Consider the following 17279-nt stretch of genomic DNA (forward strand, 5'->3'; position numbering starts at 1 on the left):
AGGTCCCTTCCAGTCCCTAACAATCTATGAATCATTGAGGGAAAAGTTATTTACGTGTTCAACATATAACTGGCTTTTCAGTAAGGCCATATTTTAATTGAATGCTAAGCACACAGTTAGCTATCATATAAAAGACCTATATGTCTGCAAAGCAGCATTTGAAAAAAAAAAACCTATTTTTTCCTTTAAGGACTTTTGGGTTTTGAACCTTTAAAGAGTCTAGAAAAGAAGCTTTACTATCTACTGTGCTCTGAGTGTTCGGCTTCATGCTTAGCTTGAGACATTTCTAAATAGTCTGGGTACTACAATTATATCCTTTTTCTCAACAGCCTGTGGGCATATCATAGTTTCATAGTTTCTAGGGTCGGAAGGGACCTGAGTAGATCATCTAGTCCAACCCCCTGCCATGGCAGGAAAGAGTACTGGGGTCAAACGACCCCAGCAAGGTGTTCATCTAACCTCCTCTTAAAACCCCCGAGGGTAGGAGCCTGCACCACATCCCTTGGAAGTTGGTTCCAGATCCTAGCCGCCCTGACCATGAAGTAGCGCCTCCTGATATCTAGCCTAAATCTACCCTCTATCAAAATATTGTTTCATTTTAATATCTAAACCTCTCATATTTAATCATGTTAGAGTTTGCAGTTCCAGAACTACCTGGACACTTTTTAAGTAGTTCTTTAAGGCTACAGAGGTAAGGCTTTACAAGGTAATAACTTGAATATGCCTTTATCTGTTTTCTTAACACTTGTTCAAAGCTGTTGAAAATGGCTTGACTGTTATTTTCTCTTATTGTTTTAGAGTTTAATTAGCAAATAATTCAGTTAGTGCTACTTAACAGACAACCTTATTCTAGCTTGTTACTGTGCAGGCAAAAGAAAAAACTGTAAAAGCATACATTAAATACATTTACTATTTTAATTTATTTTGATTTTTGCTCAGGAAATCACACAGACATGCTAAGATTCTTCATAAATGTATGCAATTATCTTCCCGTACTGGGCAATATGTTTCAGGCCTTTTTTTAAAATAAGAAGTTTATAGTGTTTGCTAGAATTCATGCAACTATAAAGATTCATCCATGTTTACAATCTCCTGACTTTATTTTATAGAATATTGGCTGGTATGCATTTTTTGGATTTCACTGTTAAAGAAACCCTTATAAATGGAGGAACTCTGTTTCAAAGCTATTACTTCTTGAGGTCCCATTATGTCACAAAATCTAAATTCTTTAAAAGATCAGTCATAAAGACAAATGGCTTAGATGTTCTATCATAGCAAATGACTTCTGTTAAAGTGGCTTGTGCCTCCAAAAGTGGCTTCACGTACCAACCCCTCTGCTTATCCTGTATAGAGAAATGGAGGATGTCTCACTGTTATAGTTATACAGGTGCACAAGGCAGCAAGATGGCGATAATCCCACCTTCATGTCATGAGACCTTGGGAAAGAACAGTTAAAAGTGCGCACCTTTTTCACGCCAAATGGGCGTACTTTATGCAAATTAGGGACTTAGTTTATGCAAATTAAAATTCAAATGAAATCGAAGCAGTGATAGGGCAAGATTACCAGCTTGTCACCCTACACGTCACAGAAGTGATAAAAGGGGGCACAGAGCTGCACCCAAGCAAGCTTGTTATTACCCACTTTGTTTATCACAAGGGATACTACCTGGCAGGGGAAGCAGCGTGACCACGTAGGCGAGCTCCCCAGGGGAAGCAGCGTGAACTCGTCGACGAGCTCCCTCCGGCTGGGAGGGTACTATGAGCTGTGAAGTGGTGTGACTGCTGACTTGCTGGAGCCATGGAGGTGGTGGAGCAGGACGAAGAGGCTCGGTTGTTGGAGGCGGCGGCGCGGAAGCAAGCCTTGATTCTTGAAGAGTATGGATCAGCAAGTGTTTCATCTAAGATGCTGTTGGCTTCGACAATGAAGAGCGTTTCTGGTGAGCGTCCTGGCGGCATGGCGTCGGAGGTGGTTGGGGACTGGTCCACGGTGGGCCGCAGAGGCAAGGTGGTGTCGTCGGAGAGGAAGAGTGGTAACGTTGCTGGGCAGGAAGATTCTAGAGAGGGGGCGGTGCCACTGCCGGAAGGGAGGCGGAGCTCTGCAGAGAGCAGTAAAGCTGCCCGGAAGGGCCCGGAACCTTCCTATTGTTTGTGGGAAGAAGGAGACCCCCGAAGAACGCTGAAGCTGCGGGTCAAGGCCACTTTGACTCCAGAAGGGGTCAAAGGAGAAACAACTATGTTGAGAGCAGACTTTATGACCAGGGTGCTTTTTGAAGAGTTGCATGTGAACCCTAAAGATTTAAGTTGCGTGGTGGCTTTTGATAACTTCCGCCACTGGAATATCACCTTTTGGAGGCGAGAGGCGTACGCTGCCTTCTGGGCCCGCTACGCAGAAGTAGCAGACAAGGAGGACTTACGGGGTCTGCATTTTGAGGCAGGCCAGAAGGCACGGGAGAGAGTTTTATATTTTAAAATGTATACAGATGACCTAGAGCATGCAGATGTCAGAAGGTGGCTGGAGGGGCGGGTCGAAAAGATCCTTGATATTCAGCGGGTCCTGGATCAGTGGCAAATCTGGACCGGGGCATGGAGAGCCAGAGTCCTCCTGGACGAAGACCCCAGACACCCCGGCGGGGTGAGACACTTGCCCTCTGTCGTGTCCATAGGGCCCTACCGCGGATACGTGACTTATCACGGCCAGCCGAAACTGTGTAGCAGGTGTGGCTTGGCGGGGCACCTGGCTGCCTTCTGTAGCCTGACAGTCTGCTACCGGTGTGGTGGCAGGGGGCACCGGGCACAAGCCTGTAAAGAGGAACTGAAATGTACCGTTTGTGGAGGTGAGGGGCACCTGCAGCGCCAGTGCCCCCGGTCCTACGCGAACAAAGCCCGAGAGTCCTACGCAGCAGAGGAGAGGGATCAAGAAAAGCCAGAGGAGGCGGAGTCCACCAACCCGGATGTAGACACCTTCCTAGTGGAGGAAACACCGGAAGTGGAGCAGAGACACGATGTGATTGAGGCGGCTGACCAGCTTTTGGAGTCGGGAGGAGAGGAACACATGGAGGAGGAGCAGAGCGAGGCAGCAGGAGAAGGGGCACACGAATCGGATTCGGCAACCATGGACTTGGACCTGTCTGGGGAGAAGGGGAAAGAACCCTCCCCTGTAAAAAGAAAGAAGAAGCGGAGGGTTAAACCTATGAAAAAGAGACTAGAGGAGGAAGGGGGAACGGTACGGGGGACAGAAGGGACTACACAGAAAGGAGACAAGGGGAAGAGCGGGAAACTGCTGGTGGAGGGACGAGAGGTTGAGGAGTCTGGGAGGGCGGATGTTTGTGGCTACCTCAGCCCGACTGCTATCGAACATCTGGCTAGGGCCACGGGGATGCGGAAAGTGGGGGAAGACAGCTCAGATCCCAGTAGCGGATCGGATGTTTAACGAGGTAGGCTTTGTCGGAAAAATAGCCATGATGGCGTTGACTATAGCATCCTTAAATGTAAGAAGTGTATATGGGAGGCAGAGATGGGAGTCAATGTATAGCACCTTACAAGGTCTGGACGCACAGGTGTTAGGCCTACAGGAGTGTGGGATCCCCTGGGGGAGAAATTATGGCTATCTGGAGAAGCGCTGGGAGGTGGGACCGTCGTGGTGGGGGGGCTCAAACGAAAATCGAGCGGCAGGAGTAGGGTTCTTGATGAGGGAGCGGGGTTTGAAAATCAAAGGGCAGCAGGTCCTGGAAGAAGGGCGACTGCAAAAGGCAGTGGTTGAGGTGGAGGGTGTGGAGGTGACGTTGTACAACGTCTACGCCCCGGCCGAGAGAACGGAGAGGGTACGTTTCTTCCGCAAAATGGGGATGTGTGTGGGGGGTGGAGGGCCGCGGATCGTGATGGGGGATTTCAATTGCATACTTGAAGAGGGTGGGCAGGTAGGGGTTGGGGAGAGAGTCGGGATGGATAGTACAGGGAAGTGGTTGCGAGGGTGGATTCAAGATGAGGGGCTCCAGGATATTTGGGCAGGGACAGGAGTCTTTACTAGAGTGGATCCCGGTGGGCGGGGCCAATCGAGAATCGATTTTGTGCTGGTGTCGGAGGGACTGGCAATCCGTGGCAAGCGACTGATAGATGTCAGCTTCTCGGACCACCGCGTGCTGTGGGTGGAAGTGGGCATCGGGCAGGGGCTGAAACAGGGCAGAGGGGTCTGGAAATTAAACGTGTCCTTACTGGACGACCCAGAGGAATGCATGGCCTTTCAAAGGGCGTATCGCCAGTGGCAATCCTTACAGCCCCTTTTCCCAACACGCTGGGACTGGTGGGCAGAAATCAAGCAACGCGTGCGAGAGTGGTTCACTGAGGTGGGGAGGAAGCGGGCATGGCAGAGGAAGAAGGAGTTAGTGCGTTTACAAGGGGAAGTTCAAAGGTTGTGGGAAGAGCGGAAGAAGGGGGCAGCCGTACAGGGAGAATGGGAAAGGGCGAGGGAGGGAGTGAAAAATTGGTTCCGGACCAGGATGCAGGAGCGGATGTTCCTGGCCAAGGCGGAGTGGGTGGAGGAGGGAGAGGAATGGGGCAAGTTTTTCGCCTTGCGGGTGAGAAGGAAGAAGCGGGTGATGGGGGCGGTCCGCACGGCCGACGGAGGGAGGGTAGAGGCCGTGGATGGGGTATTGCGGGAGGTGACTAGGTTCTACGGAGATTTGTTTCGTAGGAAAGCGGGGAGGCGAGAAGACCTGGAGGGGCTGGTGGGGAGTTTGGAAGCCAAAGTGGGGGAAGACGGGAGACAGGGGCTGATAAAGGAATTGACCGAAACCGAGATGCTGGGGGTCTTGAGGACAATGCCTTTAAAGAAGACCCCGGGAGGCGATGGGATCCCGGTGGAATTTTATGGGAAGTTTTGGGAATTAGTGAAGGGGGACCTGTTGGCCCTGTTTAAGGAAATTATGGATCGGGGTCAGGTAGGGGAGGGCTTTGCCAAGGGAGTCGTGGTCTTGATCTATAAGAAAGGGGGACGGGAAGACATTAAGAACTGGAGACCGATCACCCTGCTGAATTCGGATTATAAATTATTTTCCAAGATCCTAGCGACAAGGATGGGGGAGGTGTTACCGCAGGTGCTGGGCGGGGAACAAATGTGCGTGGTGGGGGGGCGGCGGACGACACACGCACACTGGCTGCTCCGGGACACGCTGTCGTACATTACCGACCGGAAGTGGAACACGATAGTGGCGAGTCTGGACCTGCAAAAGGCGTACGACAGCATCGGGCACGAGTTTCTGTTTGGGGTTCTGGCAGGCATGGGGATGCCGGGGGAATTTGTGGGGTGGCTGCGGGCGCTCTACGGGAGGGCAACGAGCAGGGTGCTGGTGAGGGGCTTCCTGGGAGAAGCCTTTGCAGTGGATTCGGGGGTGAGGCAAGGGTGCCCGCTGTCGCCGGGGCTCTTTGTTTGCGCCATTGAGCTGCTGGCACAACGAATTAGAAGCGATAGGGAGATCAGCGGGGTTCGAGTGCCGAGGGGCGGGGAATTAAAAGTCCTCCTGTACATGGACGACGTGACATGCGTGGTGAGGGACGAGGTGTCCTTAGAAAGAGTGGTGAAGCACGCTACGGAGTTTGGGGAGGTATCTGGAGCCAGAGTGAACACAGACAAGAGCGTAGTCCTGGCGGTTGGGAACTGGGGGGATTTGGGGAAATTTGGATTGAGGGTGGAAAGGGAGGAACTGAAAATCCTGGGCGTGTGGATGGATACCCATGGAAAAGGGAAGCGGGCTTGGGAAGTGTTAGAGACGAGAGTCAACCAGACGGTGGGGTTGTGGAGCACCCGGCATTTATCCGCAAGGGGAAAGGTGCAAGTGATCAAACAGTGCCTGTTGCCAAAGATCCTGTACACGGCGATGGCGTACCCCCCGTCCTGGCTACAGGCCCGGCGGGTCCAGCGGGCATTGTGCCTCTTCTTTTGGGGGGGGAAGACAGAGAAGGTGGCCAGGACAGAGTTATATAAGGAAGAGGGCTTGGGGGGATGGGCTCTCCTGAATATAGAGGTTTTTGTTTATGTGCACTTTCTGAAGATGGTCGTGAGGGAAGCGAGGGGCGCAGCGGGACCGGTTTCCAACCTTTGTGTTTTCTGGGGGGGAAGGCTCCTACAGAGGCTGGGACTGTTTGGGAGCGGGTGGCGGGGGGCGTGGGCTTGGCGGATGTCACTCCCTTACGCACGCCTTGGATCCTTTGTGGCCAGGGAAGGCTTGGCAGGGTTAGGGATGGAAGGCCTGGCGGATGCCAGGAAAGTCCTCAAGTTCCTCAGGGGGAAGCAGAGAATGGCTGATGTCGGGGAGTTGAGCACGGACAAGGTCAGCAGGGTGTGGAGAGGGTTGGTGGGGAAGGAATGGAAAGGGGAGCACGAGGAGCTGGCCTGGAGGGCCGTGAGAAACGCACTGCCAGTGCGACAAGTACTATATCGATGGGGACTCACACGGTCCCCCAAGTGCCCAAGAGAACTTTGTGACGAACCTGAGTCCGTGGCGCACGTTTTGTGGGGTTGTTTTTATGCACAGAAGGTGTGGGGGAGGGCAGGGGTTTTTTTGAAGGAGACAGGGAAGGCAACGGGGATCACGAGTGAAAACGTGCTCTATGGTTTGACAGAGGGGACGGATGGGTCATGGGGTGTGAGGGTGCTTGTCACATGTATTAAAGTAGCAATTTGGAAAGTGCGTTCCCTGCTAGCACTAAAGGGCTCGTGCTTTTCAATGGTAGAGTGTCTGCAATTAGCTATGCACGAGTTGTATTTCTATAGAGGAAGAGGAAAGCAGAGAACGCAAGGAGGGGATACAACGCCCTGGGAAGGGCTGGACTTCAGAGGGTTGTTTCAGCCCCGCGTAGGCATAGGATAGTTTAAGGGACAGCATATTTGCCAGCAAGGGTGGGGGGGGGCCTTCAGCAGGTCGATTGCGACATTGAATATGTGAATATTATGTAATAAGGTGGGATTCTGGTTCCACAATGTGTTTAATAGTGCCTGTTTTTGTTTTTTCCCCTCTGATAAAATGGATAAGGGGCTCCAAGAGTGGGTGAGGGAACTTGCAATTCTATCAGAAACAAGTTAAATGATTTCTAAATGGGTTTTCAGGAATTCACAAGTGATTTTATTCCTTCTGTGAATGTTAGGAAATTTTGTAAAAGTGAGTTTGTATTAACTTTGTGAAACCTCAGGTGCGTTTTGTTTACTTGTAGTTTTTCTTAATGTGTTTCATAGTGACAGCTTTTTCTAATAAAATGTTTTTAATATTAAAAAAAAAAAAAAAAAAAAGGTAGGGGAAGCAGTGTGACCACGTAGGCGAGCTCCCCAGGGTAATTGTCTCTGATATGTCCTCCTTAGGAGATCTATATTGAGCAGATTCTTTTTGGTATTGGGTGGTGGAACCGGAGCGTGCTCCATCCACTCCATGCATTGACCTGGTATTGCAGTGCTTCCAGGACCGGTGCAAAAAAAGCAGAAAAAAAAAAAAAATCACCTAGCTTCTGCCTCCTGTCTGTGACTAGTAATCATTGGATGCTGTTGTTATTGCACTGGTATGTCAGTATGTGTTGCCATTTCCTCTCTGCTTTTTTGCTTCTATTTCTTCTCTGGTGCAGTAAGTAATTAAATATTTTAGTTCCTGTTACCCCGCCTCCTCCTCCCTGTCAATTACTTAAAGCAATCACTGCAAGCTAGACTTGCATAACCCCACTGCTATCTAAAAGCCCCACAGACCTTATCCCTGATCCTTGTACTTAATAAAAGTGTGCCATGGCATTGTGAACAGGATTGGGGGTCTCAGACCCACTAGTCGCCGCATGTCAGTGGGGCAGGGGATGCTGCCTCACTGAAGATGATGCTGAATTATGGGCGCATATGAGTTACCATGCTGCTAGCTCGGCTCCCAAAACTTGCCAAGGCTATTTGTCCCTGAAGAAGGGCCTGAAGGAATGAGCTTTTGAGGGGATGCCCTCAGCCCTAGGATGTCTGTTAATGGACTCTAAAACCTTGTTCCATCCGCTAGATGAGGGACAGACAGTGTCCCTAAAGAAAGTTAAGGGGCATGGGATAGGAGATCCTACCCCGGCACAAACCTGGGCATGGGGGCTGCAACACTTAAAAAGCCTAGGAGTCGATACACCCGCAAATAATTATTGCTGCCCACTATTAAAGGAAGGCTCTCTGGGGCATGAAATGACCACGGATTTGATCAGTGATTTAGAAACATATGGGAAAACTGCACATTAGTGGTTGTGGCCCATGTGGGATAAAGTAAAGTGCCTAAGTATTGTGTATCAGCATTTTGTTAACGCGGTGCAGTCGTATGTTAACTTGGAGTCTCAGCTCTATGCTGCAGTGCAATGGGCAGCCGATGAGAGCTGAGAAGAAAGCAAGCGGTGGAGACACCATTGCCCATGCAGCCTGTAGCTCCACCCACAGCACCGTCCCCACCATACAACAGCCCAAAAGGCAGGCCAGCAGAGGACGCTTCACCCGCCCTCTATTCAAAGCTGTCAGCTCTCCCTGATGAGCCACAGTCCACGCCTCCAGCGACACCCGCTCCATTTACGGCTTATCTGATCAGCACAACAAAGGTCACCATCGGGCTGGCAGGACAGCCAGTGACAAGCGCCTCCTAGAGGAGAAGGTCACGAATGGAGGTACGTGACCTGATTACCTCCATGTCCCGCCACCCAGGGGAGCCACCACTAGTTTGGCTAGGCTGTATAGTTATAGACTTCGGCTATGATCGTGTCGGTCAAGAGGAAGGTACGATGATGCTCCACAGCCCCTTGTCGAGAAGGGCCCGGGCAGCTGATTGAGCCAAGCTCACGGTCTCCTTGGTCACGATGGGTTGGCCGGGTGGGGGCAAATTGGATGCGTACAGGTTGGGATTAGCGGCGGTTGAGTCGGGGTGGCACAAAAGCTTGATGGTTGTAAACAAGCAGATTTACTGACTTATGCTTTGGTGGCGCAGGTACAGATGCCTCTTCTTGTTACAGTTATACAACAAACAAGGGGGTCTGTCCACTCACGAGGTTTGGCAAACAAGCCCTTCCTCTCTACCCCTGGGACTTGCCCAGGGATAGATGCGGCAGCCTGATGCCTAGTCCCAGAGTTGGGAGACAGCTCATGAAAAGGGACAACGAACAAAAAAAACTGTAACTGAACACAGAGAGAGTTGGTGGCCCAGTGGGTAGCCGAAGTCGGCAGCCAGTCGAGAGATAGCGGGAGTCCGATGAGGTGATCCAAAGTCGTAACCAGGTCAAGCGGGCCGAAGGTCCAATGCCAATGGGTCGAAATGGAGAAACGGTATCGATGCAAAGCAAGAGGCAGGTGAGGAGGAGACCAGTAGGCCTAAGGGCCTAGCTAAGAGACAGCACTGTGACGACCAGTCACTATCTCTAGCACGCGGGTTGTCTCTGAGACAGTCTCTGGCAAGCCAGTCTCTGTCACAGAGTTCCTGGGTCTCCCCCCCGCCCCGGGAGGGGCTCAACAACTTTTAAAGCAGTCCTGTGGCCAATCAGGCTGCTTGACTGAGTGAATTTTCCAGAAGGGTGACCTCATTCCAGTTAGTCTCTGAGCATGCCCAGCTGCAAGCTCTGTGAGGCAACTGAGTCTGCGCCAGAGAAAAACTAGGTCAGGCCTGAGTGACAGACCGACAGGTCATGAAAAGGGCACCTGCAAGGCCCGTCACCATGGCGCATGCCTGGTAGCTTCTGTCTTGGCAGCACACACAGAGCAAATTTCTCTGACACCCCTCATGGGCCTCCAGCTTAGGAGGCGTTAATGCTGCCATTCATAATCCTGACTGGCCAATTCCCCTCTCAGCGCTGGTGGTTATTGCTTTATCTGTGACGCTGCATACAGTCCATGAGGGACCCAAGTACACCATCAGCAGGGGGCATGACCAGTTGACAAACTATGTAGTGAGGTTCAGTTACTATCACTGGGACCCGATTATTAATCCAAGAGGAAATCTTACCCCAAGCAATATCTCTTCAATCCGGGATCAGTCCCAACATTACTAGCGAGAGTAACTGCGGCCTGCAACCTTTATTGGCCTAATGATCCGACTGCTCGCCTGTGGCTACAAACCTTCTGTAGACAGCCAGTTAGCAGCATGCCTAAAGTTCTCCATAAGCTGCCCACTGATCCCCCACCAGGCAGCCTTACTTCAGGCATTATAGCCACATCCTCAAGCAGCTCCAATTGCTACACCACTAACCAATCAAAAAACCCTCCTCGTTTACGCTCACCAATGTCCTCAACAGAATCGATCGTGCCCTAAATTACTCTCTCCAAGCCCATGACCTTAGAAAGGACTGGAACTAGATGTTCAGCTGGTTAGATTCTTTTGGTCTAGGGCACTTTAAACAGCTGTTTATGACAGTGATAGTTGCATTATGTATTGCAATGTTAATTTGTTGTTTTGTTTACTTTATTTTGCAATAGCTAAAAACCTGTGTATTACAGCTTTCTGCTTTTGTATATACCTACTTGCCAGCCAGTTTACCCAAGGAGAACACTTCTTGTGAAGCCCTGCACAGTACCTCCCTCGAAGAAGAATATGAAACCCTGTAAGAGCCATGCCATCGCAAGAGAATATGTTAACCTAGCAACCTAGTGTGTTAGTGAAGCCTGTAAGAAAAAACCCACAGCTGCCAGTTTAAACTTTAACCTATTATTTTGTTATATATGTTGTTTATTTTGTTTTCTGTTATAGTAGCTAACGTCGCAATTGTTACATTTATCTGTGTTTGTATATACCCGTTTGCCCAGTGACGAAGCAACTATAAGTTTAGCCTTACAAGCGCTGTACCCTAAAATGAGTACGGTACCCTAATCTAGGGCATCTTGCTACCTCACGCAAGGGAGCATGTCTCACTGTTATAATTATACGGGTGCACAAGGCAGCAAGACGGCGATAATCCTGCCCTTCATGTCACGAGACTTAGGGAAAGAACAGTTAAAAGTGAGCACTTTTTTCACCCCAAATGGGCGTAGTTTATACAAATTAGGGATGTAGTTTATGCAAATTAAAATTCAAATGAAATCGAAGCGGTGATAGGGTGAGATTACCAGCTTGTCACCCTACACGTCACAGAAGTGATAAAAGGGGGCACAGAGCCACACCCGAGCAAGCTCATTATCACCCGCTTTGTTTATCACAAGGGATGCTAGCCTGATCACCTAGTTCTGCCTCCCGTCTGCAGCTAGTAATCGTTAGATGCCGTTGTTGTTGTACTGACATATCAGCACATCTTGCCATTTTCTCTCTGCTTTTTTGCTTCTGTCTCCTCTCTACTGTAGCCACCGCTGTAAGTAATTAAATGCTTTAGTTCCTGTTACCCCCATCTCTTCTTCCTTGTCAATTACTTAAAGCAATTGCTGCAAGCTGTAATTGTATAACCCCACTGCTATCTAAAAGCCCTGCAGACCTTATCCCTGATCCTTGCACTTAATAAAAGTGTGACAGAGGAATGCAGCCATAAGCCACACATTAATGCTTTTACAATTCCTCAGTTTAATTCCTCCAGTTCCAAAGCCACTTCAGCAAGATTCCTCTTATTAAGCCTTCATGAACACAGGTTGAATATTAGCTTCTTCTTACTGGTTCTCACACTTCAAATGCTGAGAATAATACGGCTCTTCAAAAGAGAATACCTCCAGCCCTGGGTACAGTGATGTCAATTGTATTTAAAGCCTATTATGACATGTTCATGTTCATTGTTACAAATGCCTTTTGTCTTGTGAAATTCTAGAGTGATCTTTAGAATCTGGTTAGTAATATAATTTTTCCCAGCATTACCACACTAGTAGTTAAAGAATATATGAGACAGAAGAGCAACTATCTTTGCTAAATCTAGCACTGAATTCAGTAATCAGAATGTACTTGCCTGGCAAATTTTGGTCTCCAGAGAAGAGAACAATCTAGCTATTGATGCGGCACCAATTATATTAAGCTCTTATTTGAAGGACGAGTAATACAAAAACGGTAACATTGCGAGATCACTAGTTTTCATATGAAGGTCTTTTTAAAGGATTTACTAGAATATTTTTAAAAATATTCCCACCCAAATATTTTTCTAATATGATCCTGTGAGGAACAACAAGATATCATCTACATAAGATAGGACTGCCACTTCATTAAGTAAATAATTCTGTGTTTTCAACATTGAATGTAATATTATTTTTGGTTGAATTAGCATCCTTCAAATTAGGACATATGACTGCCAAGAAAAAATAAATGCTTTCAAAGTTTCAAAAGTCAAAAGACTTCAAAGGCTACATGTCATAGCAAGGATGACAGTTCTCTGTTTTATAGGGGATTGACATGCATTGCATTAAATATATATATATTAGCATAGGCTCCATATATGTATTCATATAGTCAGGGAGAATATGCCCAGGTTTGTTCTCCCAGTCAAAAAACTTACCCAGAGTGCCCTGAACAAATGTTTGAGCTGAACAGTGGTAAGCCTGTGGTACTGGCCGGCCAGGGGGTCTTAGAGCACCAAGTGCTGCAATCTGGGCAAGGGGCACAGGGTCTGCCAGGTCTGTGATGTGGAAGTGGGGAATACCAGGTCTCTTACAGGGGAGGAAGGGGTTTGCCAGGTTAATGACAGGCAAAAAGAAGGGGATTTACTATGGCTGAAAAAGTCAAGAGCAGAACCAGGCCCCTAAGTATTGCTCTATGTCAAAGAGCAATACACGTCCTCAACTAACAGGATGGGGTCAGAGGAGGGGCAGGCTAGAGTGCTCTGGGTCAGAATACAAGACAGTTGCGGGAAAGGAACTTAACGGTGGAGGTCTACTACAGACCACCCGACTGCGGGGAAGAGCTGGACCCGGAATTCTCAGGTCAGCTCGCAAAGGCAGTTAAGTCAAGGGATGTGGTTGTCATGGGTGATCTAAACTACCTGGACATTTGCTGGGAGGAGCAGTCAGCCATGACTGCTCATGTAGTTTCCTTGCTGAGATACAAGACCTCCACCTAACCCAGGAGGTGCACAGTCCCACCAGGGGGAATGCCCTGCTGGACCTGGTCCTAGCCTGGCCACAGGCAACGTTCAGGTTCTCGACCACCTAGGCAATAGTAATCATCACCTACTGGAATTCACCATCCAGAGCAGGGTGTCAAAGGACTGCAGCAAGGCAGTAGCCCTTGACTTCAGAAGGGCCAACTTCAATGAGTTGAGATTAGTAGGAGAGGCATTACAGGCCCAGAGAGTAGGGGAACTAGGTGTCCAAGATGAGTGGTCTTTCCTTAAGGAGACTATCCTCCGAGCCCAAGGGGTGACAGTCCCAATATGAGTCAAAGGGAGAAAGAGTGCTCAAAAGCCCCTTTGGGTCACCAAAGGCACTCAGGAACATCTGAAAGCCAGAAAGGAGGTGTACATCCAGTGGAAGGGGGGAGCTATCACTAAAGAGGATTATACCTCCATAGCGCGAGTCTGTAGGGAGGCTGTTAGGAAGGCTAAGGCGGAGACAGAACTAGGGCTGGCAACAAGGATCAAGGACAACAAAAAGTCCTTTTTTAAATACATAGGGATTAAAAAGAAGGCACCAGGCAATGTGGGGACCCTGCAGGATACGCTTGGCAATCTAGTGGTTGCACCAGATGAAAAGGCACCCACCTGGACTCGGGCTAGTCTCCCAGTATGCAACATAACTCTTACATTACTAGAAAACAATATGCATTTGGAGATGGTTAGTAGGGCTGTGTGAAACAGCACCGTTTCATTTCGACTTCTGTTTTACGATTTCAATGGAACAGTGTTTCATTTTGAGTTTTGTTTCATTTCAAAAGCACTGTTCCATTTTGTTTCATCAAAACTGTTTTGCTGCTTTGACACTGTTTCAACGTTTCATCCATAGGCTATAAAGGGGAAGCATGAAACTGCCTATAAGTTTGTCATTTCTTGCCTGATTTGGAAGAAATATGCTGGGATGGTAGCCCTTTCTGAGGCCAGGAAGTCTGCCAAGTTTCAAGGAGATAGGTACAAGGGTTTCTGGGAAACGGTACCTCAAGGTCTTGAAAGCAAAATTTGTGTCCTGTGTGTGTTAAGGCACAGCAGGGTGAAAACTGCAGGCATGGTAGCCTCTGCTGAGGCCATAAAATCTGCCAGCTTTCAAGAATATAGGTGCGGGGGTTTCTGGGAAACTGGACCTTAGGCTGCTGACAAGCAAAACTCATGATGTACATTGTGTGTGTGTGTGTGTTAAGGTGCACCCTCACTGGCGCTGGGGCTTCTACACAACATGGTAGTGTGTCCCAATGAGGCCTCCTCCTCTCCTCCAGCCTCATCCTGGTTTACCATTTTAAATGACAACAGGTAAAATAATAACTTGGTGAACAGCAGCACAGTAGCACAAGCAGCATCTCAGGAAGCCAAACTGTCATAAAGCCTTTCTTTCCTCTCCTGCAGATGCTTCTTCTCCAGCAGCTGCCAGAGAACTGTCCCTGCCAGCTCCAGTCCCAGGGATTAGATGTGCCCAGGGCCCTGCATTCTTCTGGTCAGGTTCTAGGGGTGTTGGAAATGGAGGCGGCAGGGGGGTGAGGGACAGGCTGGGGTGGGGACAGGGAAGGGGGATGTCACAGCAGAGCTAAAAAGTGCAGAGGTACCTGGGGAATCAGATGTCTGATAGGTTGTAGTATGTCAGAATTCCAATGTCTATATTTAGTCCATGACTTTCTGTACCTAGGAGGCTGATGAAGTCCAGTTCACAGGCTTGTCTGTGAAAAGTGGTTTGTACATTCAAACAAGCACTGAACCCTAAGCCAACTTCCTACAGTCCAAAACACACTGAATGGATCCAGGCCATGACAAGACACGCAAAACCTACCAACAATATCACCAGTATGGAGATATCTTTATGATACAATACATATCTCCATCAGGGCACCACGTGCCTTGATGGAAAATATGTGGAGGCACCAAGCAAAAACAGTGCATCAGAATGAGCGCACACCGAAAATCTATTAAAGACAACAGAACACCACCTGTCTCCAATCTCTCAGGCCTGATCCTCAAAGGGAATTTACAAACCACTTTTCATAGATGAGCTTATGAACTGCATTTCATCAACCTCCTAGGTACAGAAAGTCACAGACTAAATTTAGACACTGGAATTCTGACACACTACAGTATGCCAGACATCTGACTCCCCAGGTACCTCTGCACTTTTACCTGCACTGCTACATCACCCTTCCCTCTCCCTACCCCAGGGTATCTTTCACCCCCGATGCCTCCATTTCCATTTTCACTGACTGGCTTTCTTGCCTGCGTTGCATGACAGCCTCTGGCTTCTTTACTATTCCTTCCTTCTAGGAAGAACACACAAACACCAACTGCAGGTGCTTCCTCAGCGTAACAAAGGATTTTTCAACCCCAAAACTGGCATCCCAGGCAGCTAAGCTGAGCTCACCTGGAGTCTTACAACTCCATTGCAACCTCAGGCCTGTAAAAGAAGTGACAGGTCTGGGTTTTCCCCAGCCAGGACTGTGTACATGAATGTGGTGGCTGGAGGTTATGACGCCTCCTTTCACCAGGGGAATCCTTGGTCCTGCCATTTCCTGGGACTGCTGTGCTGCCAGCAGTCCCACCAGTGCCCACCCTGGCAGAGTGCAGTTTGAGTGGTCATGTCCAGGACCTGGGGCCTCCTCCATCCCCATAGCCCCAGCCCACACCTCCAAGTTCATCCTGGCACAGAAGCTCAGCAGGGACATGTTCTTCCCTGCTGGCTGGTGATGCATTTAGTGCTCCCTCCAGCTCTGAGAGCAGGACAATTAATGGCTTTGAAAAAATGAAATAGGTACAGAGTGAGGAGGGTGACATTTACCCCATCTGCACCTGGAGTTTGGGGAACCCCAGCAGCAGGAGGTTCACCTTGAGGAACACCAATGCTCCACCAAACCAGGATCCAAGTAGGTGAACACTGGTCAGTGGACAGGACAGGTGTTTGCAGGCAGCTGTGGCCAGATCCAGCCACATCTTGTTGCAGCTTGCCCAATAGGCCAAGGGGTCACACAGCAGTGGCTCCATGTTCTCAGTGAGATAGGCACCCACCAAGGTCTGAGTGCCACCTGCTTGATGGTGGGGTCTGGTGGCTCTGGACCCCACCATGAAAGCCATACCCTTGGCTCACATTGGCAGCACCTGTAGCAAAGGAAGAGACTGGCTGGTGGATGGTGTGCTAGCATGGGACAGTGGATCCCCTCTTCCACATCCCCCCACCTCCACCATTATGCCTCCCTTCACCAGCAACTCTGTCCACTGATTCAGGCTTTGGCTGATGCATACACTGCCCTTCACCCTTGGGTCACATACAGCATCCAGCACGTGAACCATACTGCACCACAAAGGATCCAGCCATTTCCTAATGCCCTCCTTCAGCCGCCTCACCAGTGCCTGGACATCTGGTGATAGCAGCTTGCCCCAGCCAGGAACATTGATCCCCTGGAAGCTCTCCATTTGGCTCTGAAGTTACCTCACTACAGGGATCACCTGGCTAAGGAGGGTATCGGCAACACTGAGGGTCTTAGTGGCCTCAAGGAAGGGCTTGAGGACCACCAAGATCTGGGAAATGGTATCCCACTCTGTTTTGTTAAGGGGGCCACCGATTCCAATCTCCAATCTCCTCGAGCAAGATCATCTCATGGATGGCCTTCTGTTGTTCCACCAGTCTTTCGAGCATCAGGTATGTGGAATTCCACTGAGTCTCCACATCCTGCATGATTTTGTGCTGCGGGATGTTCAGCTCTGTTTGTTTGTCCCATACCATCTTATCTGCCCCCCCCCAATGCTCTGGTGGAAGTACCCTGTCACCTTCCTGCATTTTGAAATGAGCTTGCTGGTGGTGCTGGTGCCATCACCAGCAGCCCTGTCCCCCTCCAAGGCATCCCTGACAATGTGGTGCAACTTACATGCCACACATTTGATGCCAACAAAGTTGGTATCATTGACTGCCTTGACCATATTGGCCCCATTGTCGGTGAAAGCCACGCCTCACTCAAATCCAGACCTGGTCAGCTGAGCAGTGGGAAGGGGGTTAAGGATAACACATAAAATAAATTAACAGCACCACCTACTGGCTAAAGAAAAAAAAATCAGAGCACCACCTGGTGGTGAAGGAAAGCAGTTCCAAGTCTTTGAGATACTCAGTGTGTATGCGACACAATCAGGCATGCTAAGCTGGGGCGCCGGGAAATAAAACCTCTACAAGCAGAGTTAACTAAAAGCACCAGAAAGGCCTTTAAAGCAGCAGGAAATCCTACCTGTGC

The 17279-nt window shown here is 49.3% G+C and overlaps 1 protein-coding gene and 1 pseudogene across 1 annotated transcript; both read left to right on the forward strand.

Annotated features, from left to right (window-relative positions):
- The first annotated feature begins 2094 nt into the window (after window positions 1-2094).
- On the forward strand, window positions 2095-3710 carry LOC149857284 (uncharacterized). The gene has a single exon (XM_090063276.1). It carries the CDS (start codon window positions 2234-2236, stop codon window positions 3428-3430), a length of 1197 nt encoding a protein of 398 aa, XP_089919402.1. The 5' UTR covers window positions 2095-2233; the 3' UTR covers window positions 3431-3710.
- A 3616-nt stretch (window positions 3711-7326) lies between these two features.
- On the forward strand, window positions 7327-7465 carry LOC149857285 (U2 spliceosomal RNA; annotated as a pseudogene).
- The last annotated feature ends 9814 nt before the right edge of the window (window positions 7466-17279 follow it).

This window comes from Crocodylus siamensis, chromosome 9 (genome assembly GCF_052110815.1).
Source record: "Crocodylus siamensis isolate JL-2025a chromosome 9, ASM5211081v1, whole genome shotgun sequence".
Taxonomy (NCBI): domain Eukaryota; kingdom Metazoa; phylum Chordata; order Crocodylia; family Crocodylidae; genus Crocodylus; species Crocodylus siamensis.